This window comes from Typopeltis vanoorti, chromosome 1 (genome assembly GCF_054136105.1).
Source record: "Typopeltis vanoorti isolate ZY-2024b chromosome 1, IOZ_Tvanoo_1.0, whole genome shotgun sequence".
Lineage (NCBI taxonomy): Eukaryota > Metazoa > Arthropoda > Arachnida > Uropygi > Thelyphonidae > Typopeltis > Typopeltis vanoorti.
In genome coordinates, this window is record NC_143549.1 from 169879566 (window position 1) to 169899605 (window position 20040).

Sequence of the window (20040 nt, forward strand, 5' to 3'; positions counted from 1 at the left end):
CGCGCTACCAACATCCCGCTAGAACACGACCCCACAAAAACACAAGTTAAAAAATTAAAAATCTTACTTAAAAAAGTATCTTCCTGGCCCCCCGACATCACGAAAAAACTTAAACCTTTCCCCCCCGCCCCGCCCCCCGAATTAACGGCTTACCAAAAATCCACAAACCCAATTCCCCACTCAGACCTATAGTAGATGCCACCAATGTACTTTGCTACAGACTGTCTAAACAGCTGGCCAACTCTCTAACCCCCCCCCCCCCCCCTCACTGGACGGTCCACTTCCTTTATAAAAAACTCGACCCACTTTAAAGCCCTCATAGAAAATTTAACCCTGAATCAAGCAGACATATTGGTAAGCTTTGATATCTCCTCTTTGTTTACTAATATTCCCTTAACTGACACCTTATCTCTCTCTTACAAAAAGTTTTCCCTTCTGACATCTTAGACCTCTTTTCCTTTGCCATTAACTCTGGGTATTTTACTTGGAAGAACAAAATCTACAAGCAGATAGAGGGAACTGCCATGGGTCCCCCCCCTCTCTCCCCCCCTGCCAATTTCTGTATGGAAGATTTTGAAAAATGAGCCATAGACTCAGCCCCACTCAAACCTTCTATCTAGCTAAGATATGTAGATGATGTGTTCTCTATTTGGCCTGATGGCCCAGACACATTAGACTCCTTCCTCAGTCATCTCAATAGCCTACATCCAAGAATCCAGTTTACTATGGAAAAGAACAATTGTTTACCCTTCCTAGACACCTTAGTCACACGCCTACCTAATGATACACTTGCCTTCACTGTATACAGAAAACCCACACACACACAGGCAGATAATTCACAAACTCTCACACCACCACCCCTCTCAACAATATGGCATTATTAAAACTCTTACCAAGAGAGCCCACAATCTTTGTTCCAGTGGAACTGCCCTCACTACTGAGCTTAACTACATACACAATACTTTCCTCTCCAATGGCTACAGCGATCACAGTATCAAAAAAATAATTAGTTCCTCTCCCATTCCCGGTCCTTCTCGTCAACAAGAATTTAAAAATGCCATCACCATACCCTACATCCGTGGCACATCCGAAAAAATAGCCAAGATTCTAAAAAGTACAACCTACACACAGCATATAAACCCCACCGCAAACTTGCTACGCTTATCCGTTCTACAAACGATCAGCTCCCTCCTCTCTCTCTGCCTGGAGTTTACAAAGTACCGTTCCTGTAAGCTGGCGTACTTTGGACAGACAGGCAGATCAGCATCCATCCGCTTAGAGGAACACAAGTCTTACATCTGTAAACACAACTATGGTCATTCCAGCTTGGCTGACCATGTCTTGGACACCACTCACAGAGTATAATGGAAGAAAACCACCATGCTCCATCAAAGCAAATTCAAGAAAGAGAGACTATTCTTAGAAGCAGCAGCAGCTCTTAGAAATCAACCAAATCTTAATAAATACGGTTGCATTAAGCTTCCGAAAATTTGGGAAACACTCATCACCAGGGATCCTACTTTATATTCCAGGCAACCTACAACTGCCCTTAGAGGGCGCTCCACCTAGATAGGACTTTAGTGTCACCCACGTGGTTGGGCTTAGTATTGTATGATATTTGTGTTATGTTACATTAGTTATTTTTGTAATCCCCATAGATGTCCTAGTGACTAGGACAAAATATAGGAAGTATTAAATTCTTTTTAATCCTTTCTGAGAGTTGTAAAAAAATCCATTAAACCTCCAACATTATACCTAAACAAAATAATATATATATATATTCATAGATATATATTATTAATAAGAACCCAGGTTTCCAAACTTATTTCCCGTGTCAAAACACACCCCCATGTTCCTTCCCCACCCTCTGTTTATAAACAACCTTCAGCAGGATCTTAGAAATTATTCTAGTAGTAAGACTTATACGTTGGTTAGACATAACTGGTAATTAATTTACGGAATTAACAACGCATATGAAGTATTTAATTAAAGATAACTGTAATGAATCACTTCTATATTTCGGCAATGTCACATTGCCATCTTCAGGAACATAAAGATATGGTACGTGCACTAATGAACTAACAAAGCAAATGAGGAAGAATGTAAGAAACTAATTTTGTTCCTAAAGTCCTAATGGTGCCCTCTTGCGGGCTAATTTGGTAGTCTTGGCAGTTGGACTGAAGTTCTCATAATGAAAGTCTCCCAAATTTGGGGCAGTTTCATGCACCCAAATTTGTTGAGGTTAGGAACGTTTTTTAGAGCTGCTGAAGATTCTTTGAATAATCTTTCGTATTTAAACTTGCTGCGATGGATTATTTTTGTTTTCTTCCAACGAATTTTATGGTGGGTATCTAAGGCATGGTCTGCCAATATATATATATATATACCCCTTTTTTGAGTAATGTTAGCCAATGTATTAAAATAAGGGGCACTCCTAAACAAAAACAGGCTATAATAGCCGTAATTATATTAATAGTGTTTAAGAGGAGTAACATGGGAATTTTCCCAGAAACTATACTTAATTTATGGTTTATTTATATTTTAATTTTCCTGAATGTGGTGTTCTACAGTTGTCCTTGAATTGTTGGATAATTATTGATCCAACTTATAACTCCAATGCCTATACTCACACCCATCTCACAGTGAAGGCAAGTTTACCTAAGGATTGATGATATCCAATGACAACAACAACAAAAAAAGATTACATATGATTTAAACTTTTTGTTGGATTCCTAAACAACTCATTCATTTTAGGTGTCCCTGATTTCTGCCCTTCCATGCTTCTTACATGCAATATGTTGGTGATAACCTTCAAGGCATGCCAGCACATTCACAGCAGGGATCTGGAATCTTCCCATTTTGTGGATACAGCTGTAAAGTGGTTCCCCTGATCATATACTAGAGTAGTGTGCGAGGGTGAGTAACATATTCGTGTCTTTTTTCATCACTTTACTTGTCTGTTCTCTTTAACTATTTTCCATCACCAGCCACAAATACAATAACAGATTTCAAAAAAAAAAAAAAAAAAAAAAATCTGCAAAAAATGAAATGAAAAAAATGAAAATCCCAAAGCGACACCAAAAAATATCGACAAATCCATCCGAAAAACTTGCATACATGAAAATCATCTTGTTGTTTTTTACACAACCTCGGCTACTCTCCACTTCAGCTGTCTGAACTCTGCATGATTCTTTTGTTACAAGAGTAGTGATGCATTCATCAAATCTGACATCCCATGTTAGAGAATGCTTAACCTATTCACCCCTATTATCGATCTGCTCTGGCTCAAAGTTTGATTGCCACATATTATTACATTCATTTTGTATCTTTATTGCCTCTCAGTTTTATAACTCAAACTGATTTCTCTTCTTCTAGATAAAATTGAGATGTTTGTAGTTAGTAATCATCTAACATTGCTCATCTTAAAACTGGAATACCAATTAATATTTCCTATTCTTCCAAATATATTGTAATATCATGCCTCTTCTCTCACAATTTAGGCAATCTCATATAAGTCTCTTTTTCTATGAACATCCTACTCAGCTCTCAGTCTCCCATCAAGAGGGAGGAGATGTTATAATGTAAGACTCTTAAGACAGATTCCATCTTTGCACTCAGTAACACTGCATCTCTTAACAGTAATAACAAAATAAATAAATAAAAATAATTATTTCTATTGAAAGTGCCATATATACAGTAAATGGGCCTCTTGCTCAAGTGAGCCTTGAATGTTTTGGGCCTACTTACAAAGCTGTTAAATGACTTTTTCACTTTGCTTCTATCTCATTGAGAGCGGTGTTGAGAGTAAAAGTGCAGAATGAGAGAATGGTTTGACTGATAAAAAAAAATGAAGAGTTAGTTGCAACGAGGGAGATCGCACGGGTGCGTGGAGTGATACATAGGGCGAAGCGGCAGCTGGAACGATTACAAAATTGTTTACCGAGTGTATCAGCTAATGGAAAGAAGCAAATGTATGGTAAGAAAACTGAGAGCATGATCGGGAGTGTAAGAAAAATGAAGGAATGAATGTTGTATAGTGATTCATTAGTAAGAGGTGTAATAGATGAGAGTTCGATGAAATTGTACTTACTGGGTGCGAAAATTAAGGATGTAAGTGAGGCTATTAGAGCGCAAAAGCAGAGGGTGAAAGAAATGATAGTAGTGGCAGGAACGAATGATTTGAAAGGTGATAAATTTGCTATGAGAGAGGACGTGAAGGAATTACTAGAGGTAGCAAAAGAAAAGAGTGAGAGAGTTAAGATAGTGAGTCTGTTGCTGTGGTATGACAGAGAAGAGTTGAGAAGGAGGGCCATAATTGCAAATGACTCTGTGCACAAGTTATGCAGGAGGAGTTGTGTGGAGTTTGTGGATGTGCGGAGTGAGTTTGATGGGCGAAAGGACTTATACAAGATGGATGGTTTGCATCTGAATGGATTTGGTGTGTGGAGACTTGAAAAAGTGTTGCTGAATGAAGTGAAAGTGGATGTGCAGAATCAGGGAAACTAGAGCTATTAGGGGAGGGGTGGATAAGCAGACATCAGTGAGGCAGTTGAGTGTAAGAATATATATAATATGCCCAAGCTGGTACGAAGGACAACAAATCAAAATGGGACAGTTCGTACAAGGCATCAAGATAGGGGGTGGTACAAATGGGCTTCTGCACTTTATGTATACCAATGCTAAGAGTATTAGGAACAAAAAGGAAGAATTTTTGGCCTTGGTTGGTTCTTCCTGGCCACAAGTTATTGGCATTGGTGAGATATGGCTGACGGAAGATGATATAGCTAATGGGATAGCATGTGAAGGGTATAGTGTGTTCAGGAGGGACAGAGAGAAAAAATGGGGAGAGGAGTGTTATTGATGATAGCTGATGAATTGCAGCCAAGGAGAATAGAAGTTGAACTGCAGGATAGTAAAATAAGCACATTTGAGTCTATTTGGTGTGAGATTGAGACTAGCAGAACAAAATATACAGTTGGGTGCTGCTATAGACCAGGTGATGGAATAGATGGTGGAGATAGTATGCATAAGCAAATATATGCAATGAGTGGAAGGAGGGTAATTATTATGGGGGATTTCAACTATGGTAACATTGATTGGAAGGAGGAGAGGAAACATGGGAGGAAGGAATTGGATTTTATGCAGTTATTAAGGGATAACTACCTGAGACAGCATGTAATGGAATATACTAGGGGTTTGAGAGTGCTTGACCTAGTAATTGCATCTGAGAAATTGATTATTGAATATGAGCACGTTGCCACCAATTGGTGAGAGTGATCATAATGTCTTGACCTGGGAGGTGGCTAAATGCGTGTAATTTTCAATTAAGACAGGGTACACGTGGAATTACTGGGCTGGTAAGTATGACACGCTTAGGAGATTGCTTGGTTCAGTGCCATGGCATGTAAAACTGCAAGGGCTGGAGGTTAATAGTGTAAAGGAGCGTTTCAAGGAGGTAATGGCTGACTCTATACCTAGAGTCTGGATAGTAAGTCAAGTAGGGGTTAAATGGATGAATAACACCATTAAGCTTGAGCTGCAAATAAAGAAACAACTGTAGAGGGAATTTAAGGAGAAAGATGACCTGCAGGCACACGAACAGTATAAAGCACATGCCAGAAGGGTAACGAGTGTAGTAAGAAAAGCAAAAGCTGATTATGAAAGGGAATTAGCCACGCAAGCTAAAGAGAATCCCAAACAGTTTTTTCTATATGCTGCAAGTAAAAGGAAAAATGTATACAGCAGAATGATTTTAAGGAATGCCAATGGTAGGGAGGTAACTGAATCAGTTGATATAGTGGAATTACTGAGCGAGCACTTTGTGAGAGTATATCATCCAGGCGGTGATATTGCAGGAATGAAGGAACCAATAGCTTATACGGGAATTGTGGTGAATGAAATGGTGATGAATAGTATATTACAAAACCTTAATGTGAATACATCTGTGGGATTGGATGTATTCACATTCAATCCCACATTCAATCCTGTTCATTGGTATACCATCTTGGGTGAAAGCCGGCTAAAGAATTGTCAGTGCCCTTGACCATTTTGTTTAATTTGAGTCTTGTGTCTGGGTTAGTCCCGAGGGGGTGGAAAGAGGGGAAAATAGTTCCACTGCATAAAGGAGGTTCCAGGACTGCTGTTGCAAATTACCAACCGATCAGCATATCAGGAGTCGTTGTCAAGGTTTTGGAGAAAGTAGTCAAGAGAAAAATACAGGAATGGATAGATGAAAATGGGATACTGTATGGGGGACAGCATGGTTTTGTGAAGGGTAGATCATGCCTCAGTAACTTGCTCACATTTTATAACACAGTGACGGCTGAAGTGAATAAGGGTAATGAGTTTACAGTGATACTGCTGGACCTTGCCAAGGCTTTTGTCAGGATCTTCTGCTCTCTTCCATCATCTATGTGGATGATGATAATGAGGCCGAATGAACTCTTTCCACTTCTGTCTGTCCTGGGAGAGTCCAAACAATTCTGCGCAGTTTGGTGTCGCTTGTTATGATTTGGTTTTCAGGTCCTCTTTTATTTTGTCTATCCATCTAATTCTGGGCTGTCCTTCAGATCTTTTACCTTCCCTCATTGTATTCAGGGCTTTAGATGGTAGTTTTTCTGTTCGCATTCTGGTCACATGGCCAAACCATTGCAGTCTTCTTTCTTGGATTTTGTCTATTATTGTTATTTCTTGTTTTTGTTGTTTCCTTATGTCTTCGTTTCTTAGTCGATCCAGCAGGATACTTTGACAGGATACTACAATGAATTCTAATCAGTAAACTGCAGCATATGGGGATGGATATAAGGTTGGTGAGATGGATAGGAGGGTGGTTGATGGAGAGAGATCAGAGAATAATTTACTCAGGAGTAGAGTCCAAAAGATGGCCTGTGACTAGTGGTGTACCGCAGGGTTCTGTTCTTGGACCACTACTATTTAATTTGTTCATTAACGATGAAAGGATCTGAGAGGAACTGTTCATTTGTTTGCTGATGATGCAAAGTTGGGTAGAGCAATAGTGAATGCACATGATGTCAAAATTTTGCAGGATGATTTGGATAGATTGGAGGACTGGGCTAAGGAGAATGGATGTCAATTTAATGTGGCAAAGTGTAAGGTTATGCATTTTGGGGTCAAACGATTAGCAGCAGTATACCACATTGGTGGAACTGTACTCCAGGAGATTGACGAGGCCAGGGATTTGGGAGTGTTGGTGGATAGGGAGTTAAAGTTTGGGGGGGGGGGGGGACACATTGCAAAAGTGGCTAAATCAGCTTATCAAATCACTCGGTTACTGAAGAATACTTTGATGAGCAGAGACAAGCAAGTTATTGTGTATCGAGCTTTGATAAGACCCCATCTTGACTACTGTGCCCAGATCTGGGTGCCAGGGTTTCTTCTTGATGGAGAGGTTCCAGAGGCGAGTGACCAAGATGATAGCAGGTCTATGAAATGAACCTTATGAGAACAGGTTTAAGATTTGTGGGTTGCAGAAATTGTTTGATAGGTGGAAAAGGGGTGATATGATTGAGACATTCAAATTACTGAAGGGGGTTTCTATAAGATTAATTCAGAAGATATTTTTGAGAATAGGACTGGTGGTGGAGGGACTAGGGGCTGTCCATGGAAACTGGTCAAGAGTGTGGTTAGTAAGGGTGTTTCAACTAGGTTTTTTTACTTGGAGAGTGGTGAATGAGTGGAATAAACTGCCAGAATCTGTTGTGGGTGCCATGACTGTGAATGGGTTTAAGGCAAAGTATGATAGATACTGTGTGAATGTTGAATAGTTGATCTTGACATGATGTTTAGGGCCTCTCTCTCGATGAGTCTAAGGACTCCTTGGAGTTGCCCGTAGTAGTAGTAATAATAATTATATATATATATATATATATATATATAGGTGCACTAATCGAATTTTAGAGGCACACTAATCGAATATGGGTATAGAAAAAAAATGATGCACTCATCGGGGGCACATTCATCAAGGGATTGCTGTAATTTCTTATCTTTAATTTAATTTTTTTTAAAATTTAACTTAAGTACATTTGTACATTCAAACAGAAATTTTAAATATAAGCTCCATTTAAACCGTGTTAAATCAGAATATACTGTGTAAAAATAGGATTGCTTTTGTTATGGATACTATTTCATCTGAAATAGTAACCATAATTCCCCCATTTAGTACTAAGCTCATTCGAACACATGCAGCTGCTTCTCAACATTCCTTCACAGTGCACCTTGAAACCAACAGAACAAGTTTCTTTCCTCCTCCTTCATCCCTGCTACTGCTGTATTGTGGAACAGTTTGATGTGTTTCCAAGGAATGCAATATACAGTCTTTTAAATCAAATGTAAATAAGTTCCTCCTTTCCCAACCCACTACCCATATATGGTACTAATGTACTATAGTTGATCAACCAACCTCTCGTGTATGGGCCCAACATAATAAAAATAAATTAAAAAAAAAAACACCATTCTCTAAGCAGATATTTGCTCCTATTTTCCTTGCTCATGTCCTCCTTATGGAACTTCTAGAGATGGTCTCTGTTCCTGTTTCAATGAAAAATCTTTACAGAAAAGACTTTATACTGCCTTAGTTACTCTTTTCTGGATCCCTCCCGAAAGGTATCTTCTAAAAAACCTGTGACCATATATCTCATCAAGTCTATATACAGATCTTGTGTTGTCCTTTTAATTCTAGCATTGTGGGCTCTAAATTTCAAGTCTTCCATCACTATCCAGAACCCTTATCTTCTTGACATAACAATACTGAGATGTACAACCATGCTGAATGATGATGTATAATCATCATTATACCTTATTTAAATTAATTTTAAATAATGTATCCTAAGATTTTCTTAATTGAATTCCTGATTCTTGAGTCAGTAACTAAGTAACTGTTCTGCATATTTTCTTCTCTTCTTTACTAACCTTTAATAACGCACCCCCCCCCCCTCTGCAAGGACAGTTAATTCAGATAAATGCAGCAGACATCTGCTATTTGTTCTTTATATTTTATTATTTATTATTATTATTCAGGCCTCCATGGAGTCAAAAGACTCATCGTGGGAGGTCCTTTCTAAGAAATACAAGTCTATCAAGACTCATCGAGGGAGGTCCCTCCTAGGAAACACAGTCTATCATACCACCCCTTAAACGCATTGACCGTTCTTGATCTCACCACTCCATCAGGCAATGCATTCCATGGTTCAACCCTCCATGCAAAGAAACCACTCCTCATCCTCTTTCTCACAGTTTCCTTTCGTAACTTCCAGGGATGGCCCCTTGTCATGACTCCTTCCTGCTGTTCAACCATGCGAAGGAACTCCCCAGTGTCAATCCTGTAACCATCTCTCAACAGTTTAAAAGTCTCTATCATATCGCCTCTCCTTCTTCTATCCACCGAACTCTGCAGTCCACACTCTCTCAGCCAATCCTCATAACTAACATTGTACAGTCCTGCCACCAGCTTTGTTATCTGCCTTTGTAACCTTTCCACAGTTAATTTATCCCCTTCAAATCCTGGGGATCAGATCTGAGAACAATAGTCTAAGTGTGGTCTGATCAGAGTCTTATACAACAGAATGATAACCATTTTATCTCTGCAGGTCAGTGTCCTTCTCATTATTGCGGCAATCCTCTGTGTTACCTTCACTACCTTTGCTCCCCTAAATTTCAGTTCTCTATCAATCATCAACCCCAGATTTCTTGTCTCCCCTACTTCCTCCAGTTTAACTCCTCCCATAGAGTATGCAATGTCCCATCAATGTGTCCCAAACCTCAAGACCTTACATTTTGCTGCATTAAACCGACACCCCCATTCATTTGTCCATCTGTCTGGCTTATTCAAATCCTCTTGCAGGGCTACCACATCTGCACTATTACTAATAACCCTTCCCAGCTTCGCATCATCTGCAAACAACTGAATATCCCCTTCCAATCCACGGACACTGTCATTGATATAAAGGTTAAACAATATAGGTCCCAGCACTGAGCCCTGTGGAACACAACTTGTAATCTTCTGCCTCTTTGATACTGCTCCACCATACACAACTCTCTGATACCTATCGGACAGCCAATCCTGAATCCAGTTGACCAATCTGACATCCAGACCCATGTGCTGCAACTTGAATATCAGCTTATCATATGGCACCCTGTCAAATGCCATTGCTAAGTCTAGGAAAATGGCAGTATATGCCCTTCCCTCATCTAATGCTCTTGTAACTTTATCATAAAAGGCTAGCATATTGCTAAAACAAGAGTGCCCCTTCACAAATCCATGTTGACTCTCACAGATAACATTACCCTCATCTGCCCAATGCTGTATACAGTCCCTAACTAATTTCTCCAAGATCTTAACAACTACTGATGACACACAAACTGACCTATAATTAGACACTTCTAGTCTGCTACCGCCCTTATGCAAAGCCTTTCATTGAAAAGACACTGTCAGTTCCTTAGCACATTCTCTCAAAACTCGTGGTGAAATACCATCTAGTCCCACAGCTTTACTAACATCCAGAGTACTCGGTATGTGGAACACACTTGCCTCCTGCACCTCTAAACCTCGAATCTGCCCTAACCCTCTAGTATTAAAATTGATTCCTCCAGGATGAAATACTCCAATAAAGTGTTCATTGAACAGTTCCACTATGTCCTCTGCATCAGTCACTCTATTCCCATTTTTATCCCACAATGTCATTCTTCCACAGTCATTTCTCCTCCTACTGGCCATATAGCTAAAAAATTCCCTAGAATTTTCCTTGGATCTAAGAGCCAGTCTTTTCTCATATTCCAGTTTTCCCTTCCTTACCATACTAGTCACTCTCCTGGCCTGTCTCTTATATTCTTCATGCATCTTCTCTTCACCTGTCTCCTTATATCTCTTCCATAGTCTCTTTTTTGCATGCAGTTCCTGTTTAATATTGTTTGTCATCCACTTTACTCCAAATTGTGTCCTCTTCTTCACTCGTGGAATACAACTTACCATTGCTACTAATGAATATTCCTTCACAATTTCCCAAGCACTAATGATATCCCAGCCTTCCAATTCCTCCCTCCACGAAACTTCACCAAGTTTACGTCTAAGACTATTATAATCACCTGCTTTATACTTCCACATACGTTCTCGTCTCTTTGATACTCCTGCATGTCTATTCATTTTCCAAGTCAAAACCATTTGGTCACTCTCTCTAACTGATGGGAGAGATGTCATCTCAGTTGTTATCAACTCTTCTGATGCTATAACCAAATCCAAAACTCTCAAACCTATTGTTCCCTCTGTTACATGTTGCCTAAGACATTTGTCCCTAAAGAATTCTAGAAATTCCATTCCCTTATTGCTACATGCATCTTCTTCTCCCCAATTTATACTGCTGTAGTTAAAATCTCCCATAACAATCATTTTTCTTGCACTTGGCAAACTCAACTGTCTAAACATTTCCTGGTCCCCACCATCTGTGCTCCTGGGTCTGTCTGTAGCAACACCTCACTAAATATCCTGTCTAGCCCACCTCTACCTCACACCATATGCTTTCAAAATCATTAGTGTCACTGCCTTCCAAAGTCTCCACTCTTAGAGGACATAGGTCGCCATTTATCATAAGCAGTACTCCACCACCATTCTTTCCCTTTCTATCCTGCTGAAAAATGCTGTACCCAACTACTTCCATTTCTGTTGTTATATCCTCTTCTGTCAACCACGTCTCGGTGATCCCAATAATCTTTGGCCAGGCTGATGCTATCCGTGCTACCAATTCCTCTCCCTTATTCTTAATACTCCTGGCATTAGTATAATGCATGAAAATGTTTTATGCTTTATACTAATTTATACTAATTTATGCTTTATACTAATGTCATTGTTTCTATACCCAGCATTATCCCCTCTAGACTCCACTGTGCTCAGCGTTACCTGATGTCATCTCCCAAGTACCCATTCCCACAAGAGGCCACCCCTGCTACCATCCACACTGGGACACACTGACTCTTTCAGAACAGCAATCTCTCCAGATGCCTACATTCTTCCTCATTCAAATGCAATTGGTCTCTCGCATACAATTCCTCTCTGCCCTCAAACGCACTCCAAGCATCCATATATTCTAACTTTCTCTTCTGACACATTCTCGCTATTATGTCATTCATTTTCACTTCTCTTCTGCTCAGCTCATCATTATCATACGTAGGCAACACACACACTATCTTTCCTCTCTGTTTCTTCTTTTGTACCACCTCGAGCAAGAATCTCATATCTCTCGCTGCCCTATTTACACCACCACTCAAGTCATTTGTTCCCACCATCACAATCATTTCATCCATGCTTTCACCTCTCTTAACTACCAAAGCCACACTTTCTATCTTTCCTCCTGGCAAACTCTCCTCACGCATCCTATCTTGAACACCACGAATCATCAAGTCCCCATACGTTGCACCTCTTACCACCCTATTCCTCAATTGCTCACATGCATCCCTCTCTCTCTCTCTCTCTCTCTCTCTCTCTCTCTCTCCTGTAACAGTTTCTCTCTGTGCTCCCCTACTTACCTGCCTTCCTGACATCACTCTATCCTTAGTTCCTGTGCTCCCTTGCATTCCTCTCATTCCCTCTCTCTCCTGCTGTTTCCATTCTTTCCTCTTCTATCATTCCTATATCTGACACTCATTCCCTCTCTTCCACTTATTTTATTCTCACCTCTTCTATCATTCATATAACTCTCTCTCATTCCCTCTCTTCTACTGTTCCCATTCTCTCCTCTTCTATCACTCCAGAAGGAACTATAAACATCAGTAAAGTTACCTTTCCATCTTCTGGGTAATAACATGTTAGCTCTGGCTGCTGATGCATAGATAAATATGAGCACATTTAGACACTAGAACAGGGACAATAAATTCATACAAAACAACTGCAGAAATCTTGCAAAAAAACAGCCAAACTCAGTATTGCAAACCTAAAAACCTATATTAGCGAAATTACACACACACACAAAATAATTCTCTCTTAATACTAAAACTTATCTTTTAAATTTAATTAATAATTAATTAGATTTACATAAACTTAAATAGAATTGAATAACTGCTATAACAAATTTTCATTTCCTTAGCAATGAGGCAGATTAAATATGTAAATAAATAAACAATAGAATAAGTAAAACTGATAGACAGGTGTACTTTCTGTACTCCATTCTATCAATAGTATCTGTCTACTAAGTATTGCATTCCTGGTGTACTTCATCAGGAATGCAATACTTTATATGGTTATATTGATAGGGGACGTGCTGCAATAAAGTAACATTATTAACAAAGAAATCATTAAATTTATACAAAAACTTATTCTGTTAAAAAAAAGTTTGATTAGTTAGTTAGCCATTTATTTCTGATGATTTATCTTCTTTAACAATTCTTAATTTGACTTCATATTTTTTCAAAAAAAAAAAAAATGCACACAAAATATCTTCAGCATTGTTTGTCATTCATGGTGATGAATTCATCACCTGGTATGAGATTACTGCACCACCTATTGAAGACCTGAAGTACTTAAAAAAAAAAGCTCCATGTTTGGTCTCTAGAACAGGGTTTCTGGAATATGTAAAAAAAAATATAAAAAATAAAAAAAATATATGAATTGATAAAAATAGAAAAAAAATCCTGAGCCCAACTACAGTTGGTTTGCAGATAACCTTTTATGGGTTGGAGCAACCTAAAAAAAAAAGTTATCTAACAGGGAATAACTAACTGCACTTCTCTTCTTGACTGCAGATAATCTACTGATTTAAACTTAGCTATCTGCGCTGTTAACAGCCCATGTGCCTTTAATTCCCATTCAGATTTCAGTCGCTATGCATGCACCAGCTTGCATGCTGCTTAGTTTCCACTCACCATTAGCTGTTAAAAGTGCACATTGATCTGTCATCACAGACTCAACATAGAGAGCCACATTATTCTGTCTTCTTGTATAACCAGTCAGTATGCACTTCTGTGGCAGTGCTTGCCTTATCTGATTGTCACACTGGGAATGTCTTGATATTTGTAAGAGTTCATGACTACTTATTTCAAATAACTGCTCAAATATGATTTCTTCATGAGTTTTCTGGGTGTGGCACACATCTAGCACACTCTGAATATATGCCACTGTTATATTGTGGAGCTCTGTAGAAGTGGCATTTGCACTCCAAGGCACTTGACTGCACGAAGAAAGACTTGGGTTTAAATCTAGTTTGAATCTTGAGTTCAAATCTAATATAAAAAGGCTTAGAACATTTTCTAAGCCTTTTTTCGACCAGTTCCCGAGTTAATTGATCTCTTGCATGGGCAGGCAAGTTTTTTCTCCTGGAAACTAGGGTTTTTAGTCCCATAAACTCAAGAAAATCAGCTATCGAACACCTACACTGTTTTCAGACATTAAAAATATTGTACTAGGGTTAGAGACCATGAGATGGTGGCACTTGTTAGCCACCTTCTTCACTGTGTACCGATTAATTAGTGATAGCCTTGGGCCAGCTATCTCTGATTGGCTACCAGCAGAGATTGAACTGCCCACTCAGTCTCCAAAAGTTAGATAGGGTTAAAATGGCCTCTCCTAGTCTCTATATGGGAACTAAAAGGCGTTAGCTTATTTTTTTTTTTTTTTTTTTTTTTTTTGTTATATTGTGGTTATACAGATCTATTTCACATAAAAACAGGTTTGTCTATCAGTTTAGTGATCATTTTAGGTTACTATCAACAATTTCATTCAAAAAATACTTGCATTTAATGTGCCAGCATTCTTTTGTGGAAATTATTACTTTTAGTAAAATATAATTGAGCATCTGCAAATGCTCAAACTCTCATTATTTATATATAGGAATGATCCTCCTCAACCTGCTGTTAATATGGTATTACAAGAGTTGCAGTGCTATGCTGAAAATACTCTTGAAGATCTTCCTATCTTAAACCCCACTAAAGAATTTCACCTGACAGATGTCGAACAAGTAGATAAATTGATACAGTTAAATAATGCAGAGAGAAACTTTGGAAAGTTCTCATGTCTGAGTTGTCCTAATTTTTCTGAACATGTAAGTTTTTCTATGTTAATCACTAACTTTGTAATATAAACTTTTTCATTCAATAGAGTATGTTTTTTGTATAGATATGTTCTCACTCAACACAACTGATCTCCCCTCCCCCTTTGCTATTTTTATAATAATATATAGGAGGTTTGATTCTAATCTTATTGCTGCTGCTTCTTCCTTTTGAATTTTGAGGTATATAATGATACACAGCCCATAGAAAATATGAGAGAAGTCAGCTTTCTTTAGTTATGCCAAAATTTTATGGTTATTACAAAAGAAACTTTTAGGTATGATATTAAATAGAATAATCTGAAAATGGCAACTAAGACTTTGGAGCTGTATAATTTAAAGAAAATTATAAGCACAAGAAGTAAACTATACAACAAAAAAAAAAAAAAAAAGCTTATAAACTTTCAGAAAATAAAATAAATGTATATCAGGATTTGTGAAACTCACTCACAAAAGGCTATAAATTTGTGGTACATCAATATTAGTACCATAGGTAGGCTAAGGATTACATAATTTTAAGTTTCAGTAGTTTGTGTCAAATAATCTCTTGTTATCAAATGTAGTATGGTTTGTTCTATTAGTCTAATTTACAAGAATTGGATTATTTTAATTCATGTTTGCATCTCTAGTTGAATGTTATTTGTTCAGGTAAGGGAATTTTTTCCCCTCTTAAATCCTTCTTATTCAAATTTATAAAATGTTTTGTACATACATGGCATCCACAGAAAGCTTATACATCCAGGCTGTATGTGCTATTTTAAGAGTCATTGAGATATTAAAATAGTTCACGAACTGTTTAAATTGAGTTTTGGTTATTTCAGTGTCAGATAATTGAAAGATCACTGTATCTTAATATTCTTAACATATGTTATACATTATCCTACCAAAAATCATGGGATATCCTTCTGATGGATTGCAGAAAAATGGATGCAACCATTCAATATACAAAGCTTTGGCTTATAATGGAAAGATTAGTGGCTTGTCAAAAAGCTATTTTGAACTTGTACACCAAATATGAGTACAAAGAAAGAGAAAAATCAGATTTCATTTGGAAAAAATGCTATATCTTCTATTGCACTTCTACTGCAATTAGGCATGCCCACATTCACAGAGAGCCTATCTGGGCCTAAAATACTGATAGATTGGGCCATTTACTCTTTGAGAAGGTTACCTCATCATATAATCATCAAATAGATTTGATTCATGATAGGTCTTTGCTTTTGTCAGCAACAGTATATTTTGTTGTTATGGATTAAGGCGTGCAGAACCTTGACTGCAGAACAAAAAAACCAGGCTTATTGAGCTACATCATGTTTCATCCTCTTTCAGTATGATGGATATATTTATATATGAGGGTGCATGGAAAACACTTGTTACCTGAGTAGCACTATAATAATGTATGATAGTTTCATGGAGTTATTAAGTCTGCTGGTCATGGTTTCATAGAATTGTGACCTCTGACTTGATGTTCTGGACAATGTTGCATCTCCTCTATTTTGTAACTGAATTTTACATCATCCAGCATAATGCATATTTTACTGATTCAAAAAACCCAAAAAACTTTGGAATCAGAAACTGCTCTTAAAAAGCAACTAAACCTAACCTTATTTAAAATAGCATGAAGTTCCTCATGGTATGACAAAACTGTAATTCTTAGATCCACCTGACAACCAAAGCACACCTCTTGGTGCACTTCTTAGAACTTCAGGGATTTCTGATTGTTTCTGCTTTCAGTTACTCATCTGCATGTTATAGTGCTTTATATTGTATTCTCAGTGTCATCTCTGTGATAGAGGTGAAATATTGGAATCATTAAACTATTATTTGAATCTTTCATTGTAAGTGATTGGTGAGCAGCACTCATTATATTGGCTTTATGGAATCATCAACCATTTGCGATTAAAAAAAAAAATTAATGTTAAAATTCTACATTTTGTCCTTTACATTAACACGTTCGCTGCCAACTACGAGTATACTCATAGTTGGTAAACCAGCTACACAAGCTACCTTTGAGTATACTCATATGATGCTTACCGCCGGCAACGAGATTACCATACTGACCTTGAAGAAGTGAAAACCTTGGCTTGTGGAGCTAGGATCAAAACTGCATATTCTCATAGATGGTATATGCTCTGCACAAGCCAACTACGAGTATACTCGTATGACACTGACCGCAGCAATGAGAGTACCGTACTGACCTTGAAGAAGTGAAATTGCTCGGCATATGGGAACAGACTATGCCAAAGTAGCATGGCAGCGAACGTGTTAAGGTGGTCATCTTCAGGAATTTAGACACACATGCACACACACAATGTTGAATCAGCTTTCTTCAGCCATTTTCTGTCCAGAAAATGGCTGAAGGACAAAGGCCTCTTCCAAAGTCCTCCATTCATTCCTATTTTGAGCCATTCCATGCCACTGCATTCCAGCCATCTCCTTAATCTAATCTTTCCACCCTTTCATTGACTGTAGCTTTCTTTCCATCTTTAGGATACCATTCAGAGATTAACTTTGTCAATTTTTGAGCATTATTTCTTGCAATATGAATTGCCCATTGCCAATTGAATCTTTTAATGGCTGATATGTCTCTCACCCTAGTCTGAGCTCTGATCCAAGTGTTGTGCTTTCTGTCTAGAATGGTAATACCAAGTAATGAACTTTACATTTTCCTCTGTGTAATCCTCATCTTGTTGGTCAATTTTTTAGTCATAATCCATGTTTTGCTTCCATATGTCTTACATATAATTCATACAATTCCCAACACTGTAAATCTCAAATCCTGCCAATGTTAAATATTGTTTTGTTATGGTGGTGCACCTCTTAAAGAATGCTAGATGCTATCCTGAAGAATGTGGATGATTTGCCCCCCCCCCCTCTCTCTCTCTCTCTTATACAGACTCCCTCTAATCACCTATTTCAGAGATGCTCTGTTTCTGTATTATACCTCATTGTCTTTTTCTTTCATGGACACTTTCATTTCTTTCTGGCCACCTCTTTCCATCTTCTCTAATAGTCCCAATCCCACACCACCTTCTCTTCTGAATTAAGAAGTTTTCAAAAAAGCAAAACTCCCAGAAAACAGTAAAGCCTAAAAAACAATTAGTACTTTCTAAACAAATAAAAAAAAAGTAATCTTGCATTTTTTCCACCTGTTTAATAAAGCTTAATGAATTGCAGACTATTCCAGCAAAGTGCAGCTTCACTTCCAACAAATTTTTAAAATCCTCAACTTTATTAAACATAGATATAGAAATAATCAGTATATATATTTTGAAATAATCACTGTCCATATTACTATCTGATATTAATTACTTTTTCAGTGGTTATTAATCAAATTTCACATATATAAACTATTGGAATTATTTTACAGTAGAGAGAATAAATATATTTTCAGTACTAGAAAGTTTTTTTTTTTTTTTTTTTTTTTTTTTAACCTTGGTACCAAGGTATTTTAAACCTGGTTTTACTCCATTTCCCAAGTAAGCAAACAGACAAATAAGTCAAGTTTGTGCCTGCACATATTGCAAGTCTAGGTGACCTGCAAAATAGTGTAAGTATAGGCTACTCATGGTTAAGGTGGAATAAGCTCTGATCACTATTCTTAATATTTACCCTTAATGCAAAGCCCATCTCCTTGAGGAGATGTATGATCTATGCATTAAAGGCAAGGGGCCACTACCCAGACCGGTTTCGACCTTTATTGAGGTCTTATTAGTGGGAGCCAGGCTTAGAAATACCAAGGTTAAGTGATACAAAGCTTATAAATATTTTACCAAGACAAGTTACCATAAGGTGCTTTGACCTTATTAAATAAAAATCTCAGGATGAGAGATAGATGTAGAAAGTTTTTTACCTTGGGTATAATATAGTTAAAGATGCCAAGCTATTTTAAACCTGGTTTTACTCCATTTCCCAAGTAAGCAAACAGACAAATATCAAGTTTGCGCCTGCACGTATTGCAAGTCTAGGTGATCCGCAAAGTAGTGCAGGTCTAGGCAACTCATGGTAAAGGTGGAATAGGCTTGGTATTTCTAAGCCTGGCTCCCACTGATGAGACCTCAATAAAGTTCGAAACCAGTCTGGGTAGTGGCCCCAGGCGCAAACTTGACTTATTGGTCTGTTTGCTTACTTGGGAAATGGAGTAAAACGAGGTTTAAAATAGCTTGACATCTTTAACATATTTTCAGTTCATTGGAACCAAGATTGTTTTTACAATTTCATTAATTCAGAATATTAAAAGTGAAAGAGAGGGGAGTGTAGAGCTAAATGTATATTACATGACTGGAATCTTTTAAATACCATAATTATTAACAAGCATTATAATAGCCAAAACATTTTTTCTAGTTTTAGAAAAAATGTTTTGGAAGAACTGAAAGGCTAAAAATAAAATTTTCTTTATTTATATCGTCAGACTTAAATCCATCCTAAATCTATTCAAATTTTATGACCTGTTTTGTAAAATGTTTCTTTTTTAGTTTTCTCTTATGTGTGAAGTGCTAAAAATAGAGGATGAAGTGAAGAAGTTAAACTATTTGTTGTCTGAAGAAAGCTTGCAATTCATTCCAGAATTTAGATCGCGGCTTCAGGTGAGACTTCTGTGATAAACTGTTGTTGTTCTTGTCAAATTTTAAAATTTGAACTGACTTAACTAGAGAAATCAACTTGATTTTGTTTGAATTTGGAAAAAATATCTTATATTTTTTTTATTATATCAGTTATTTTTATAAATCACTTCAAAACAACTGCTAAAATTGCCACATTCGGGCTATTTATTCTATGATCTTATTCATGGTTATTGTTATCAGCCTTATAATAGGAAATATGAAACTATTTAGGGTTACAAAATTGGACTACATTAATTACCCAACTTGATTTTTTATGCAAGAATATACATGTGACTACCATGAAATATGTTCAAGGTCAGTTTTATGTTTGTGAAGAGAAAACTAGAGTATCCAAATACCCCCCCCCCCCCCCCCTTACAGCAATAATC

General features: G+C 37.5%; 1 protein-coding gene across 1 annotated transcript in view; it reads left to right on the plus strand.

Moving 5' to 3' along the window:
- Positions 1 to 20040, plus strand: part of tst (superkiller complex helicase subunit twister) — a 362155-nt gene that overhangs the window by 279182 nt on the left and 62933 nt on the right. Inside the window, exons 21-22 of the mRNA XM_090399997.1 lie at positions 14831 to 15041; positions 19523 to 19633. Of these exons, the coding sequence (XP_090256123.1) occupies positions 14831 to 15041; positions 19523 to 19633 (322 nt within the window). The remainder of the gene's footprint in view (positions 1 to 14830; positions 15042 to 19522; positions 19634 to 20040) is intronic.